Raw genomic sequence first — 18,568 nt, forward strand, 5'->3', positions numbered from 1 at the left:
AACACCATTGTAAAGCAATTATACTCCAATAAAGATGTTAAAAAAAATTTAAATACAATTTGATCACAAGAGAAAATGTTTAACTTCAATATGGGTTAAAATTGTGCAGAATATATACTAATGGCAATAGGAAAAGAATACGCTTTTAAATATTAGAATTAAACTAAATACAGGTTGAACTGTTTCCTATCTACTGTAGTTCCCAATTTTTCCTATTCTTCCATACTGTCCCTACTACAGTCCTTTTTCCTCTCCTTTCACTTTCAGCTGTCATGCTTTTAACATATCCTTTATCTTTTGTCATTATAACCAACTTATTTACTTGCCTACACTTCATTGAGCTCCTAATATGCACAAGGACCTTTATACATGTTATTTTTCTACTTTACAGATGAAGAAAATGAGACTTAGAGAGGCTAAGTAACTTCCCATGATCACACAATTAGTAGGTGGCCGAACTAAGATTTCAATTCAGATCTGCCTGTCTCAATCTGTCTGCTCGTTTCTATTCTACAGTGCCTTAGGATCTTAAAAATAGAAGAATATCACTGTTTATGTACATATGTGTATTACTAAAATAATATGAGTATTTTTCTGCCAATTAGTAATTCAAAGTCTAAAGCTACAGGGAAGACCACAGAGATTCTACAACCAAACTGGTTAGTTAATAAATAAATAAATTTATTTTTGTGATTTTTTTCCTTTATATAAATCTGTACACTCAAGGAGACATACTCAAGCTCTTTTCCAGCCAGCATCTGGTTAGGATTATTTCACTCTGAACTTCTAAAACTGGAATAGGACTGAATCACCTCTAAGATCTCTTTCAACTATACATTTTGGGGTTCTAATAAATCAAAAGTAAAAGTGAGATGCAGCTCAATATTAAAGAAACAAACAACCTAATCCAAACATGGGCAGAAGACCGAAATAGACATTTCTCCAAAGAAGACATACAGATGGCCAAGAAGCACATGAAAAGCTGCTCAACATCACTAATTATTAGAGAAATGCAAATCAAAACTACAATGAGGGGCTTCCCTGGTGGCACAGCGGTTGAGAGTCTGCCTGCCGATGCAGCGGACACGGGTTTGTGCCCCGGGCCGGGATGATTCCACGTGCCGTGGAGCGGCTAGGCCCGTGAGCCATGGCCGCTGAGCCTGCGCATCCGGAGCCTGTGTTCCGCAACGGGAGAGGCCACAACAGTGAGAGGCAACTACAGTAAGGTATCACCTCACCCCAGTTAGAATGGGCAGCATCAGAAAATCTACAAACAACAAATGCTGGAGAGGGTGTGGAGAAAAGGGAACCCTCTTGCACTGTTGGTAGGAATGTAAATTGATACAGCCACTATGGAGAACAGCATGGAGGTTCCTTACAAAACTAAAAATAGAATTACCATATGATCCAGCAATCCCACTACTGGGCATATACCCAGAGAAATTCATAATTCAAAAAGACACATGCACCCCAATGTTCACTGCAGCACTATTTACAATAGTCAGGTCATGGAAGCAACCTAAATGCTCATTGACAGACGAATGGATAAAGAAGTTGTGGTACAGGGACTTCCCTGGTGGTGCAGCAGTTAAGAATCCGCCTGCCAACGCAGGGGACACAGGTTCGAGCCCTGGTCTGGGAAGATCCCACATGCCGTGGAGCAACTAAGCCCATGCGCCACAACTACTGAACCTACGCTCTAGAGCCCACGAGCCACAACTACTGAGCCCATGTGCTGCAACTACTGAAGCCCGCGTGCCTAGAGCCAGTGCTCCGCAACAAGAGAAGTCACCACAATGAGAAGCCCATGCACTGCAACAAAGGGTAGCCTCCTCTCGCCACAACTAGAGAAAGCCTGTGCGCAGCAACAAAGACCCAACGCGGCCAAAAATAAATATAAAATAAATTAATTAATTAAAAAAAAGAAGTTGTGGTACATATATACAATGGAATATTACTCAGCCATAAAGAGGAACGAAATTGAGTCATTTGTGGAGACGTGGATGGATCTAGAGACTGTCATACAGAGTGAAGTCAGAAAGAGAAAAATATCGTATATTAATGCATGTATGTGGAACCTAGAAAAATGGTACAGATGAATCAGTTTCCAGGGCAGAAGTTGAGACACAGATGTAGAGGACAAATGTATGGACACCAAGGGGGGAAAGCCAAGGCGGGGTGGGGATGGTGGTGTGCTGAACTGGGCGATTGGGATTGACATGTATACACTGATGTGTATAAAATTGATGACTAGTAAGAACCTGCTGTATAAAAAAAAATTTAATTTAATTTAAAAATTTTTTAAAACGCAATAAAATGTACCTTGATGGGGAAAAAACAAAAGTAAAAGTGAGAGAAAAGCTGAATGAAAACTGTGAAGAAACTGACTGAGAGAAATGAAGAGGTGTGGGGTAGAAAATCCACAGTGATCACATGAGAACGAAAGAATCTATTTTGAAGCAACATTGTGAAAACTTTACATCTTCATTATATGCTTGTGTGTGTTAAACAAGCCAAAGAGTATTATCATCTTCCTTTCAGGTAAAACTTGTATAAATGTATGAGAGTTAAGAGAGTTCTGAAATTCCATTTTATGGTATGCGGGCCTCCCTCTGCTGCGGCCTCTCCCGTTGCGGAGCACAGGCTCCGGACGCACAGGCCCAGAGGCCATGGCTCACGGGCCCAGCCGCTCCGCGGCACGTGGGATCCTCCCAGACCGGGGCGCGAACCCGGTTCCCCTGCATCGGCAGGCGGACGCGCAACCACTGCGCCACCAGGGAAGCCCTGAAATTCCATTTTAAAGCTCAGACTTAGGAATGCAAATCATTGGTGTCTCTTAATAATATGAATTTTTGCCCATATAAATAACAAGAATATGTGAAACATAAAAAATAAGCCGACATTTTAAAGATATTTTAAATACTAGGATATATTGTGAATTATACATACCTCACATTTGGGGGGTGAATTCTGTCTCAATTCTTATTCATTGCTGATTGCTTTTTAAATTATTATTTTGCTATCATTAAGCATATAAAACTCATAAATATTAACACACTGTGATAGAGACCTATGTATTTTCCCCTTAATTTACCAGAATTCTAATTTCAAATAAGGATTGAAGAGAAGCTGGAGAAAACATTCCTATGTGGAATGACAATGGTCTAGCAGAGTGGTCTTCAAACTGTTCCACAGAACCTCAGGTCCTGCTGAAGAGTTTCAGGAATTCCACAAGCATTTGATTTGAATATCCTTTTGAAAATAGTTTTTTAAAAAGAATATTTTTAAGTGTAATAAAAATATACACACTCAAATTAGTTCTATACCAAATATTAATAACTGGAGATCCCACAATCATGTTAACTCATTTTCATGCAAACCTCAGAATAAAGTTTCTCCTGCTATCTCTGTGTATATATTTTGACTCCTAGTAAACGTGTCATTGATTAGGAAGGCTTGTAATGCTTGTCATTGATTAGGAAGGCTTGTAATGCTTGTAATGGGTCTTTTGTTCTCCCTCCCCATCCTCCACCCCGACCCAATTCAGGCCTGCACATATTTGCTCACTAAAAGCTTTACAAGCAAATGCACTACAGCACATGCATGTCACAAGCAATTAAGTGGCAGGTGAAATGAGGGCGTATCTTGCCTTGTGTGCTTAAAAAAGCATAACAGCAGTCAACAAAGGAACCTATAAACGGTCTCATCAAGACAATATCAACTGTTTAGCATTTAATTTTTTCCCTTCCCCCTGACTTTTTAATACATGATAAAAAATGTGAGCAGTTTGTTAGAAACTGTTAGTGACTGAACTGTGAAACCAATTTCCTACTCCTTTATGTACAAGTTCTGGATGAGTTTACTTGAAAAATACTGAGACTGCAAGGCAAGCTATTAAAAAAAAAAAAAGTCACATGGAACTAAATTATCCGAGAAGTCAGGATTTTTCTCAATACTGATATTCAACCAAACAAACTGGTTACTGAAGAAGAATGTTACCTGTACCCCTTGGTATTAAATCTGCATTCATCGCAACTTTATTGCTCTCATTAAATTTAGAATGCTAAAAAAACTGAATTCGGAAAATTTATTTATACTAACAGAATCAAGCTTGTATCTGTTTTCTTTATTGGGCTTCTGCATTAAGCTTTCATTTAAAATGAAATTTAAAAACTTAGAGTTAAAAAACCATTAGTCTAATACACTGGTGAAAACCCTGGAACTCAAACTAATACAGGGCCCACCCCTAGAGCTCCCTAGCCTCTGTTCATGGACCAATGAAAAGTGAAAACAGGGACGGGGGAAGGAAGGACTCACTCCAGGTTGAGGGCCTCCCCTAGCTACAATGAGAACAAGATAGAAACAAGTATTGCCTATCACTGCTTAATACCCCAAAGATGTACCAACTGGTCAACTATTCTCAACCTCAGTCACAGACTAAGAATGTGACCATTATTCTATCTTTATTTCCAGACTGGCCTTCTAAGGAAATCTGTGGTGTGAGTGGAATGGAAAGGGAAAAGGCAGCCTAAGATGGGCTATTATGGAATACTAAAGGATATAAATTTTACTGAGAATGATAGACAGTAACTGCTTATAGGTAAGGTGATTCTCAGAAAATATATCATCTTGTCAGTCATTATGTTTAGGCATTTCCTTGACACTTGCTCAGAGTAGGCAATTTTTATGCCTCCTTTTCTACCTTATACATTTTATGCCTTTATGTCTCTATAAAAATTATTTAGCTTCAATTTAAGCATGTTGACAATAATCAACCTAACAATCAGGATATTGCCAACTTAAACACAAATGCTTATAAGAAGCCTATCTATTTTACAGATATTTTCAACATTCTAATTAATAACTCCCCATTCTGTTTCTTGGGCAACTTCAACACTGTAAGAGAAGAAACACTGGGTTTGAAGTTAAAAACTTATTCTATAATGCTAGCATTATCCTGATACCAAAGCCATAAAAAAAGACATGCAGATCAATATTTCTCATAAATGTAGGTTCAAAACAAAAAGCAACAAATTTTAGCAAATGGAATCCAGCTATATATAAAATGGATAATACATCATAACAAATTGAGGTTTATCAAAGGAATGCAAGATTGGTTTAAGATTCAATAATCAATCAACGCAGTTCACCATATTATCAGACTAAAAAAAGAAAAATCATAGATCATCTCAAAAGGTGCAGAAAAAAATCACTGCAAGAGCCAACCTCCCTTCACAATAAAACAAACTCAGCAAACTAGGAATAGAGGGGAACTTCATCAACTTGATTAAGGACATCTATGAAAAAACTATTTCTTGATGGCACAAGACTGAATACTTTCCCCCTAAGATTGGGAGCAAGAGAAGAAGTCTGCTCTCACCTCTTCTACTCAACATTGTACTGGAGGTTCTAGCCAGTGCAATAAGGCAAGAAAAAGAAATAAAAGGCATACAGGTTAGAAAGATAGAAATAAAATTGTCTTTATTCTCAGACAACATGACAATCTATGTAAAAAAAATCTTCAGGAATCTACAAAAAAGAAATTAGAACTAATAAGTGAGTTTAGCAAAGGGGAAGGATGCAAAGCCAACATGCAAACATCAACTGTTTTTCTATACACTAGCAACAAGCAATCAGAATTTTTAATTTAAAAAATACCATTTACAAATAGCATAAGAAATATGAAATACTTAGGGGTAATTTCAATAAAAGCTGTACAAAACCTAAATATTAAACTCTATAAAACATTACAAAGAAAAAGTAAAGATACCTAAATAAGTCAAGAGATATACTGTGTTCATTAATCAAAAGACTTAATATAATGTTAAGATGTGAATTCTTCCCAAATTGATCCATAGGTTTAATGTAATCCTAATCAAAACCTCAGGGTTTTTCGTAGAAATTGACAAGCCAATTCTAAACTTAACATGCAAATGCAAAGAACCTAAAAAATCCAAAACAACTCTGAAAAAGAACTGATTTCAAGACTTATTGTAGGGCTTCCCTGGTGGCACAGTGGTTGAGAGTCCGCCTGCCGATGCAGGGAATACGGGTTCATGCCCCGGTCCGGGAGGATCCCACATGCCGTGGAGCAGCGGGGCCCATGGGCCATGGCCGCTGAGCCTGCACGTCCAGAGCCTGTGCTCCGCAGCGGGAGAGGCCACAACAGTGAGAGGCCCGTGTACCGCACAAAAAAAAAAAAAAAAAAGACTTATTGTAAAGCTACAATAATCAAGACAGTGTGATACTGGCATCAAAAAAACCCCAAAAAACAAATTAATCAATGCAACAGGAAAAAAAGTTCAGAAATAGATCCACATAGATATGTGGTCAATTGATTATCAATAAAAGTGCTAAGGGAATTCAGTGGAGAAAGGGTAATCTTTTCAACAAATGGTGCTAGAACAAATGAATAGCCATAAGCAAAACAAAACAAAACAAAACCCCTTGACCCTTAACTCATACAATATATAAAATTAACTACAAATGGATCACAGACCTATATTTCAGAGCTAAAACTATAAAATTTCTAGACGAAAACATATGAGGAAAACTTACTGATCTTTGATTTGGCAAAAGATTTCTTAAAAAGGACAGAAAAGCACAAATCATAAAAGGAAAAAATCAATAAATTGGACTTCAAAATTAATAACTTTTGCTCTTCAAAAGATACTCTTGGACTTCCCTGGTGGCGCAGTGGTTGAGAATCTGCCTACCAATGCAGGGGACACAGGTTCGAGCCCTGGTCTGGGAAGATCCCACATGCCGTGGAGCAACTAAGCCTGTGCGCCACAAGTACTGAGCCTGTGCTCTAGAGCCCAAGAGCCACAGCTACTGAGCCTGCGTGCCACAACTACTGAAGCCCACGCACCTAGAGCCCGTGCTCCGCAACAAAGAGAAGCCACCACAATGAGAAGCCCGCGCACCACAATGAAGAGTAGCCCTTGCTCGCCGCAAATAGAGAAAGCCTGCGTGCAGCAACAAAGACCCAACGCAGCCAAAAATAAATAAATAAATTAATTAAAAAAAAAAAAAAAAAAAAAGCATGTCCCTATCTTGCCCAATTAGTATCAAGCAGATGTGGGGCAAAACCATCAAAAAAAAAAAAAAAAAAAAAAAAAGTTACTCTTAAGAGAATGAAAAGACAAGCCACAAAATGGGAGACTATACTTGCAAGCTACATATAAGACAAAGGACTAGTATCTACAATATATAAAGAACTCTTACCATTCAACAAGACAAGCTATAAAAAATAAGCAAAAGATTTAAACATTCATTAAAGAATATATATGGATGGCAAATAAGTACACAAAAATATCTTCAACATTAGTCATTAGGGAAATGCAAATTTAAACCACAATGAGACAACACTACACTTGCACTATAATGGCTAAAATTAAAAAGACTGACCATATCAAGTACTGGAGATAATGTGGAGCAACTGGAACTCTTATAAATACAATGCAAGTGGGAATGTAAAATGGCAAAACCACTTTGGGAAAGTTTAATAGTTTCTTGAAAAGTTAAGCTATCATATGACTCAGTCATTCCACTGTAGTTATTTATCCAAGAGAATCAAAAAATATGTCCACACAAAGATTTACATATGAATACTCACAGCAGCTTGATTTGTATGTAATAGCCAAAAATTGAAAACAATTCAAAAGTTCATTACTGGGTAAGTGGATAAACAAAATGTGGTACTTCCCTTTCAATAAAATACTACTGAGCAATACAAAGGAACTAAACTATTAATATATGCAACAACATCAAGAGATTTTTAAAATAATTTTATGAGTGAAAAAAGACCAAAAAAAGATCATACTGTGTGATTCTACTTATATGAAATTCTAGGTAATGCAAACTAATCTAAGATGACAGAGAGCAGACCAGTGGTTACCTGAGAATGAAAAAGGGAAGGGAAAAAGAAAATTTTTAAAGTTAAAAAAAAAAAAAAAAAAGAAAGAAAGAAAGAGAGGGACTTCCCTGGTGGCACAGTGGTTAAGAATCCGCCTACCAACGCAAGGGACACGGGTTCGAGCCCTGGTCTGGGAAGATCCCACATGCCGCAGAGCAACTAAGCCCGTGCACCACAACTACTGAGCCTGCGCGCCACAACTACTGAGCCCACGTGCCACAACTACCAAAGTCCGCGCACCTAGAGCCCATGCTCTGCAACAAAGAGAAGCCACCGCAATGAGAAGCCTGCACACCACAACGAAGAGTAGCCCCTGCTTGCAGCAATTAGAGAAACCCCACACGCAGCAACAAAGACCCAACGGAGCCATAAATAAATAAATAAATAGATAGATAGATAGATTAAAAAAAGAAAGAGGGAAGGAAGGAGGAGGAAAAGGGGATAAATTACAAAGGTATATAACAAAACTTCTGGACTTGATAAATAACTTTTTTAAAATTGTGATTGTTTCCCAAATATATACATATATCAAAGCTTGCCACACTTTAAATAGATACAATTTATCATATGTTAATTATATCTCAATACAGTTGTAAAAACATACAGACCAAAAAAAGGCATAAAACATTCTTCATTCACTGCTCGCAGCATAAATCTGAATTCTAGTCAGAAAGGAAAAAAAGAAAAAAAAACTAAAACAGATCATCACCACCACCAGCACCACAACAAAAATATGACTTTAAGTGAAAAACTGAATCCTAGTTTTTGCTTGGTAAAACCGGGATAATGCATACCACTATCTCTATCTCTTTGAGTTCTTCTGAAAACCAGGTGAGACAAGGGGTGTGAAAGTGTTTTTGTAAAGTACAAAATGCTATGCAAATGTACCTATCCTTACTATAACTCATCTTATTAGATATGGAACATCACTTCAGTCAGTTGAGATCATTTTAGATACTGTCTTCATCATTCCATATTACTAGTCCCTGCCCCACACCCGTCTCATGTCCTTGTTCAATTTAATCATCAGATCACTGTGCCTTTATATGTCATCAACAATGATTTGAATAGGTCAAAGTCAAGAATATCTGTCATGTTCTACTAAACGATAGTATGTGACATATTATGGGTAATATCATACCAATACTTTAATTCTATAATTATTTACATGTTTACCTGACTGTACTATTCTACCCACATTTCTCCATCTTGTCCAACAAGATATAATACTTTATTTATACCCTTTTGTTCTTCTAGTCTTGCTAAAACCTACCAAAGAGAGGAACTGAAGTTGTTCTGGCATTTTTGTTTTAATGAATCCATAACAGCTCCTAATGTTCATTACTTCCTGTGATTTAAAAAGTAAATTTTAATAACACATTCTAAAATCTTGTGCCTCATCAACATCAAGTTCACTATGTTTTGTAAGGGAGAATCCACTTTCTTCATTTTCCTTCTAGAAAAACAATTTGCCTCTGTCGTACACAGTTATTCAAGTATTACTCATCAGCATGATCTCTCAGTCGCTCTAAAAGATCATTTATACGAGCAACTAAACTTACTGCTAAGGTGGCTGGGTACTCCTGTACAATCAATCCCCTTATCTAAGGCTTCACTTCCCTCTTATCAGAGATTATTTCCTCTTGTCTTTTCTTGTTTGAAGGTTATTTTATTTGATGAAAAATAAAAAGAGAAAGAATGAGATAGAGCCATTCTTCTTTTACTCTGTTACATCACTGATCCCATATAATGAGCCTTGGTCTTGCTATCAAAATATTTTTACAAAATCCTTTTGTTAGCCTTAGCACTTGTCAGGAGTTCAGGTTAGGAAATGGAGGTTTTCTAACACTATTTTTATAGACTTTACTATTCTTTTATACTTAGGTATACTGTACTCTTCTCACAACCTTTGAGAGATCACAAAATAGCATGTATCCATTAATCTTTGTCTCCATTTTTTCCTCACTGTGTTAATTTATGATTATATATCATGAATTTCTTTTTTGGGGGGTGGGGCACGCCACACGGCATGCAGGATCCTAGTTCCCTGATCAGGGGTCGAACTTGTGCCCCGTGCAGTGGAAGCACAGTCTTAACCACTGGACCACCAGGGAAGTCCCCATGAATTTCATTTTTGAAAACCTCAAATTCTCAAGCCATTTTCCCAGTTATGGCCCAAGACTTGGGTCATGAGACAGCATTTCCCTAAATATTTGTGAAATCTGATTTCCTAAAACCTAGGGCCTATTTCTGATGATTCCCCTCCCAAGCTAAAACAAACCTCAAGATGACAAATATGACATGGCTCATGACCCCTGTTACTTCTCCATCAACTATTCTACCCACTAAGAGACAAAACCATAAAGTATGATAAGTCAAGAATTTATCAGTGCATTCTGAACTGAATAATATTTAGATTAGAAAGGTTATTGGTTTCTATGCTACCTTGCCTCTGAGTTTAAAACTCTGCAACTTGGTTCTTTGTCCTTTGAAAGCCTCCAATAACATTAAATTAAGAATCTGAAAGAGGGAAGAGATATGGGAACATATGTATATGTATAACTGATTCACTTTGTTGTAAAGGAGAAACCAACACACTATTGTAAAACAGTTATACTCCAATAAAGATGTTAAAAAAAAAAAAAAAGAATCTGAGATTTACAACCCACAAAAGACTTGATGCCTAAAATGTTTTTTTCAGAATATCCTGGCAAACCCTTCCTCATTCCCAAGAAACTCTCATAGGACCAAAAACTCTGGGTATAACACCTACATCATTTCTGAACAAATTCCAAAGGAAAAAGGTTTTACCTTACCAGATTCAATTTAATTTGAAGTACACTCTCTCTAACTCTCTGTATAGTACCTCTGCCAGAACACACCAACTTCAGAAATAGGTATGTTCATCTCTGAACAGTCTTTGACCCCAAATTTCATTTAAAGGCTCTCCTACATTGTTTTGTAATACTCTCTAGGAAAACCATGCCTTAAGCCTGGGACACTAGACATTAGCTGAAATTACCACCACCACCCTCTACTTATGTTTCTTTTACCTTTATTAACCTGCTAAGATTGACTATTATTCAACAAGCTTAATGTGACATGGATTTAATGGCTTTTTATGTATAATCAGGTACACATGAGCAGAGAATTTGGGGTCCAGAGACAAATTTCATCCATTTTCAATCTTATCTAGTCCTGAGGACAAAAGCAGTATTCTGACAAGACTCCAGATCCCAAGTGGGCAAAATCCCCATTGTTCTGGTGCCTCTGTAGGCCAAGACAGAGGCTGAAGTCACTATGACTACAGCTGGATTAAGCCTTCAATTGTGGAATCCTGAGAAAACAGAACCAGAGCTAAGATCACTAGAGAAAAGGCTCAATGTCCAAGAGATCAAAGGAATGGGGGACAGAATGAGCTAAGGCCTCGGGAAGAGCATATAAGAGTATCTGAAGACTCTGATTTTCAAACTAGGCTATTCTAGTAGGAGAACCAGCTTCTCAGACACATGTGGTCTGGGAGCTCTTCAGCTGACAGATCCATCCTCAGATGCTGGGAACCAGAATCAGGTAAATAGTAGAGACTGGGTTTAAAGCAGGACAGATAAATTGGCATAGGATGAAGCCCTGGGCATTGAAATATTTTAAACTCCCCAATGACTCTAATATGTACCCAAGGTTGAGAACCATGGAGTTTATGAGAATATATAACCATTTCCTTCATAACGTCAACAAGTCAAATAACTTAAAATATACGTTTAAGTAGTTAAAACACTTAATGGACAACTAGGTCAAACATTCACATCAATTCTTAAATTTCTTGTTCTAAACAAGTTCTGATACTCTTAAAAAGAGGCAAAAAATGTTAGACCACACACCTGATTAAAACTTGAGGGCAGTGGAATGCCCTTCACTCAGCATTCCTTCATTACAAATTAGAATGCAAATTAAGACCATGACATTGTAGGAGGCTGCTAAGCACCAACAGCCAGTCTTTTATACACCAAAGATCAATTTTACAAACCATCTCTGGCTCAGCAGAGAGTTTGATATTGTATTTGAATAATTAGTAATTACTAAATTATCTAAAGGCAAGTTACAGTGAATATTAACATTTAAAACCCTATTTACACCGTGGTAAAATTTATAATTTTAGTGAAACAAAGCATATAATTTTCACCACATCAAATTCAAAACTTTACGATGAAAATTATAACAGAATCAGAATTTTAATTTTTAAAACATTATGAAAGTAATTAATTCAGTAGATCATCTTTAAGAAGTAACTTGAATCTCTCTATATACTTCCTGATGGCCTGGAACTACTATGAAGCAAATTCTTTTCCAGTTAATGAATGAATGTAATTAATTACTTTACCCTTTCCTAACCTTTATCAGTTACTTTGCCTTGCAAAAACAAAAAACAAACAAAAGCTTTCAATTTTGAAGCAATCTGCAAAATATTCCTAAATAAAAAATATTAAAGACTTAGTAAAAATATATATGCAAGGTGCCTTTGAAAAACCTGGACTGTAAAACAACCAATCATCTGGAATTTCTGTGAAACCATTCAATAACTCCCATACGATAGAAAGCCAAAACGATTAAAATTCAGATGGAGATATGGGTTCCAGTTACAGTTCTGCCATTGGCTACCTGTATGACCTCAACAAAGTTAATCGCCTCTCTGAAAAGCAGTAACCACCTTCCAACCCACATACGTATATGTACATATGTGCGCACGTTTGCAAAGTGTACATTAAGACTAAAGTCTACTCCAGGCCTAAAATTCTGTTTCTAGTAAAAAGACAACAGGAAGAATCTGAAGACTGTGAGTTAACTGTGTAAAGCACCAGTATTTCTGTGCTTTAGCTTTAATATATTTAAATAATCTAAAACATTTCAAACTCTGTGATAACAGGTAAGATATGAGATAGGATTTTAATATCTATAGCACATATATTATCAATATTAATACAGATGCTTTCATAATGTTCTAAAAATAGTACACTATTACCAAAAAAAAAAAAAAATGTTATGGAGAGTCTTCACTTCCTACCACTGCACTCACCTACCACATTAAAACACCCATGTTGCTTGTGTGTCATCATTCTTCCTCTAAAATATACTCACCAGTTTCTCCCTAGCTGTTCTTTCACTTTATTGGTTGACAGAATCAAGAAAAAATGTTCTTTACCTAACTTTCCAGGACTGGGTAGGGACTGGCTGCAAATAGCAGAACTCCTAGTTAAGAGGTACTCTGGAGAGACAGCAGGCCTCACATTAGAGAATGCTTATACTATTTCAGTTTAAAAGTAAGATGCAAGCAACTCACCATTGTTCCAAAAGGAATGGCTCTCGAAGCATGGTAATAAATGGCTATAAAATTGATGAAGAAGGCAGTGCCACACACCATAGCTGGGATGAGGAATGCACCAATGAACATCTGCTTTATCCATCTCCTTCCTGAAAGAAAAGGGAAACTATAACAACCAGAGAGCTAGGGAGACAGACAGACATATATTAATGTTTAAAAGGTGGTTATTTAGTATCAAATTATCTAAAATTTTAATGTAAAATTTTAATTTGACATTAATTTAAATTTGACTTCCTAATAGCTGTTTCAAAACAACAGCTAATAAAGACCGGTCCAGCTATTCAAGTATGTCTAGTGGAAACACGCTTTCGATGTGGGTGTACTGGAAAAGAGCAATGAACTATGGTAAAATATTCTGGTGTTTTGTCCTGATTCTGCCACTGAACCGCTGTGAACGTTGGTAAACCACTCAATCTTTCTGGGCTACAAGTTGGCCTAGAAAGGTGTTTTCAAACACCTAGGTGTTACTTGGAGTTCTGGAGCTTCTAAGAGGTGCCCATGAAGTCACCAGTAAAGGAAGGGCCCAGGTCCTCCAGCCCTGCTTCAACAGAACAAGTTCATTTTCAACAGTTTCACATATTGTAGTTTCATATATGCTCTCATTTGAAAAGAGGGTTCTGCTCTAAATAAACAAAAGTTTAAAACACCCTGGGTTAACGTTCCCTAAATTTACTCTTAGCTTTATAATTATGATTATAAACATATATTTAAATTCATTTCTATGTTTCAAAAGGAAAAAACAATAGAATGTGTTTCATGAGCTTCCTCTCGCAATTAGAACTAAATATTTATGTTTTACTATTTCTTTGAACCTCTTTGTATTGCCAAAATTCTATTCACTGAGAATCTATTATTTAAATAACCCAAGGAAAGAATTTTTAAACTATGTAATCAAAAACTTTTTAATCAAGTTCATAATGACCAGAAGCACAACAGGAGCTACCTTTCTAATACAGCAGAGTGCATGAGCAAGCACACCTCCGGGAAGCATCTTCACACTGCTCAGGAACGTAATGTAAAGATTTAACATGGGATCACTATTAAAGTTCAGCCCCACAACCATAAGCAACAGGACCCAAACAGAAAGTGCTACAGGAAAAACAAGCAATATCTTAACTTTTATTTTCTTCTATATAAAGTTCTTTTCAAACATCCGTGTCATAGAATCACTACCCCAGATCTTGACATTCTTGCAGAAAAACTCCTTGATTCCGAACTTTTGCCTCTAATTTCTTTCTCAGGTACGTTTCAAGAACCCCTCCTTTCTAAACTAATACTCAGCATTTGAACAACAACACAAAAAGGGTAAGAACTAATTAAAATGATTATTTCTTATTAAATTCCAAACCTTTCCTAGCATTCTCTTTTCCTGCACTTTCCATTATCTTCTCAGATTCAGACACGGGTTAATAAATTCTATATTCAGCTATATTCAACTCTCTTTCTCCCTTTCCCTCCAACAGTCAAAAAGAATCCCACGCACACTCCACTGGGTACAATCAGTAGCCCAGGCATCTGCATTGTGCTTCCTACTGCTCCCCAACACCCTTGGAGACTCTGGTCTTTAAATTGGGTCTGGAGCACTATCCAGTGCAGTGAGGACAGTAGGAAGTCTTTGAGCTCCACTGTAGTTCAGATCCTGAGATAACCTGAAGAATTCCTGATTCTCTGGGCTGACCTCTATATTCACCTGGTTTTAGGGATCGCTCAGACAAAATATCAGGACATGATCAGACCTCCTCAGGGCACTGTCAATCAGAAAATAACCTTTAGAGTATTCCTGGTAAGATTTGATACTCCTAGGCTTAGGTCTGAACTCTGTCAACTTTCAAGAATAAGCATAGTAAAGTTAAGTTTGGTTGGGTGTTCTTAACTTGCAATTGGACTAAAAGCAAATTTATGTCCAAGGATGAATAAATTTCCTGTTGTGAGTAATCTGTTTCTGCTGTGGAGACTTTTCTGGAGGTCAAAAATTGTACAATTCTTAGCCTAACTAGTTTTCAGGTTAAATTCAAAGTAGGAGTTACCTTAGGCATCCTTATTTCCTCAGGATGGTAGACCTGTGTGCTAAGACTCATTTCCCATATCTAGACGTAGAACAGAGAAACTGAACAGCTAACTAAAATAGTCAGGAATCTGCAATGATACTCCCTCAGGCAATCCAGAGAACTATCTCTGCTGAAGGTATACACCATATTAAGTCTGATAGGACCAATTTTTTAAACAGCCATGGTAAACCAGGATATCCTGAGGGAATTTTAAATGCTCTGAGCTCCTATAGACGATATGTCTAGCCTACTAAAAGAAGGCAGGATCCCCTAATGATGACACTGCTTAGGATGGGCTGGGAAAATCACATTAAGAAGTCTCTATGCTTAGGAATATAATTTTAATGTCTTTCAACAACCCTTCATTCATAAACTATAATATGCAAATCTACTACTTTTAGCACGTTTCTGACTCCAAACAATTACAGGGGAAAAAAAGGAACTTAAAAACCCTGAATGCCATCACAGAAAGAAATATCAAGGAGCAGTATCCTCGTATCATCCATGTATACCCCGTCATTTCCAGGTCACAATAGTAAAGAAGCAAGGGGGCATTCAAGATGAAGCTCTCTTAGCAAAAGATTGTGACAGAAAATCTTTGTGCAGTGTCCTTTGATAAATATTTAAGAGTCAACAGATGTAAACAGATTTCCTTCCTATGTTACTTCACTGCCCAGACATTTATCCATAAACCATGAAACATGCCTTTACATTTGGCTATGAAGCTATATATTCTATGTGGAAACCTCCCATGGAGCACTACTAGGGAACTAGGCACCTCAAAGCAAAATAATATCAATAACTTAAATACACTCTCTCCTACATGTTCCTCAGGGCTAATTCACAGTGGACAATGGAGATGATCTATTCATTATTCATAATTTTAGGAAATAAAACGCAAGGATTCCATAAAAGCAAATTAGAACATATAATAGGTTTGGTGGAGATTATGTGAAATGGGATAACACAGGACTTTACAATGGCTGTACTGCCCATTTTAAATTCCATATACCTCACAGTGTAATATTAGCATCTATAATTAAAAATACAACGCAATAACTCATAAATTACCTCCTTGTCTAGCATACAGACTTCCTCCAAAATAACCATTCACTGGAGATGTAGCAGCATAGACAAATATGGCTGTACTGAGCATTGACCCCCTCCTAAAAAGGCAAAACAACACATGATAAACTAAAACCAACGATTTAAAGAAAATATTATATAGTCTATCACATTAACATTAGTTTAATTTCAAAAATAAATTTAGCAGGAACACAAAAATATCCTTCTGGATTGCAAAAGACCTCAAAAGGTTGCCTAGTGAATGAATTTCTAGTTAAAATTACACTTAAATAATAACAGACTGATCCTCATTCTTTTTAAATTTGAAGTTAAATTTCATAATATTCTAAACAAATATTTCACATTTCTTTGGCAAACATATTAGAAGCTGGCACTAAAACTGTTTTGCAACCCTGTGAACCAATCACATCATATGGAAAAGGATATTCATCTGTTAAGAAAAATAATTAGAATATTCCTCTTTATAATTTAACTGCTGGAGATTCCTGCCTGCTGATAGAAATAAAATGGAAGTACTATAACCTATATTATTGCTATTACTTTAAATGGTATAATACTGAGACTTTTCCTATTCAGTTTCCTTTACACTGTTAAAAACATTTTTAAAAATCCATAGGTCCACAAATCAACATTAACTCAAAGCAACAATTTCTAACCTCCTCTTCCAATAATAATATCTAAGCAATTCAGACCAACTCTCCTATTGAATAAAACTGGAAAAAATATTTTAAATGCCTAATTGCAAACAGAAATATTAAAATGATAAAATGACAGTATCATTTGCCATAATATAGAAATGTACTTAACTCACTAAAAATAAAGATCATTTCTGAAACTCACCACAACTAGGAAAGTAAAAGACTACAGATAGAAAATATAACCTTGTCAGTTTGAGATAAAGAATACTATTTTAAATAGATTTCACAAGAGTATCACACTAAAGTGTACACTGGAAGGATATACAACTTTCAAAAATTAACCACCTTCTGGATAATAATTATTATTACATTCCATTGTCCACCTACAAAGGCATCATATACAGTCTTGAAACATGTACCACTCTTGTTCAAACAATTATGTTCCATTTCTTAAAGAAGATACGTAAGTTAAAACACTGCAATATTTAATTACATCAATATATAGCTAACTACAAGTGTGGCATAATATAAAAGTCTGTCATTCCCATGTTTAGAAGACTGTGGGTCTCTCAAAGTTAATCAGTTTAAAAACCAGATTTGCCCACAGCCAACATCATTCTCAATGGTGAAAAACTGAAACCATTTCCTCTAAGATCAGGAACAAGACAAGGCTGTCCACTCTCACCACTGTTATTCAACATAGTTTTGGAAGTTTTAGCCAGAGCAGTCAGAGAAGATAAAGAAATAAAAGGAATCCAAATCGGAAAAGAAGAAATAAGGTTGTCACCGTTTGCAGATGACATGATACTATACATAGAGAATCCTGAAGATGCTACCAGAAAACTACTAGAGCTAATCAATGAATTTGGTAAAGAAGCAGGATACAAAATTAATGCACAGAAATCTCCTGCATTCCTATACACTAAGGATGAAAACTCTGAAAGAGAAATTAAGGAAACACTCTCATTTGCCATTGCAACAAAAAGAATAAAATACCTAGGATAAACCTACCTAAGGAGACAAAACAGCTGTATGCAGAAAACTATTAGACACTGATGAAAGAAATTAAAGATGATACAAATAGATGGAGAGATATACCATGTTCTTGGATTGGAAGAATCAACATTGTGAAAATGACTATACTACCCAAAGCAATCTACAGATTCAATGCAATCCCTACCAAACTACCAATGGCATTTTTCAGAGAACTAAAACAAAAAATTTCACAATTTGTATGGAAACACGAAAAATCCCGAATAGCCAAAGCAATCTTGATAAAGAAAAACGGAGCTGGAGGAATCAGGCTCCTGGACTTCAGACTATACTACAAAGCTACAGAAATCAAGACAGTATGGTACTGGCCCAAAACAGAAATATAGATCAATAGAACAGGATAGAAAGCCCAGAGATAAACCCACACCCATATGGTCACCTTATTTTTGATAAAGGAGAGAAGAATATACAATGGAGAAAAGACAGCCTCTTCAATAAGTGGTGCTGG

The 18,568-nt window shown here is 36.4% G+C and overlaps 1 protein-coding gene across 3 annotated transcripts in view; it reads right to left on the bottom strand.

Annotated features, from left to right (window-relative positions):
* TM9SF3 (transmembrane 9 superfamily member 3) overlaps positions 1–18,568 on the bottom strand; it is a 73,518-nt gene that overhangs the window by 20,532 nt on the left and 34,418 nt on the right. For all 3 annotated transcript variants that reach the window (XM_024121306.3, XM_028481218.2, XM_028481219.2), the window contains 2 exons: positions 16,415–16,509; positions 13,254–13,384 (listed from right to left, as the gene is read on the bottom strand). In XM_024121306.3, the coding sequence (XP_023977074.1) occupies positions 13,254–13,384; positions 16,415–16,509 (226 nt within the window). The remainder of the gene's footprint in view (positions 1–13,253; positions 13,385–16,414; positions 16,510–18,568) is intronic.

This window comes from Physeter macrocephalus, chromosome 20, assembly GCF_002837175.3.
Source record: "Physeter macrocephalus isolate SW-GA chromosome 20, ASM283717v5, whole genome shotgun sequence".
NCBI classification, from domain to species: Eukaryota; Metazoa; Chordata; class Mammalia; order Artiodactyla; family Physeteridae; genus Physeter; species Physeter macrocephalus.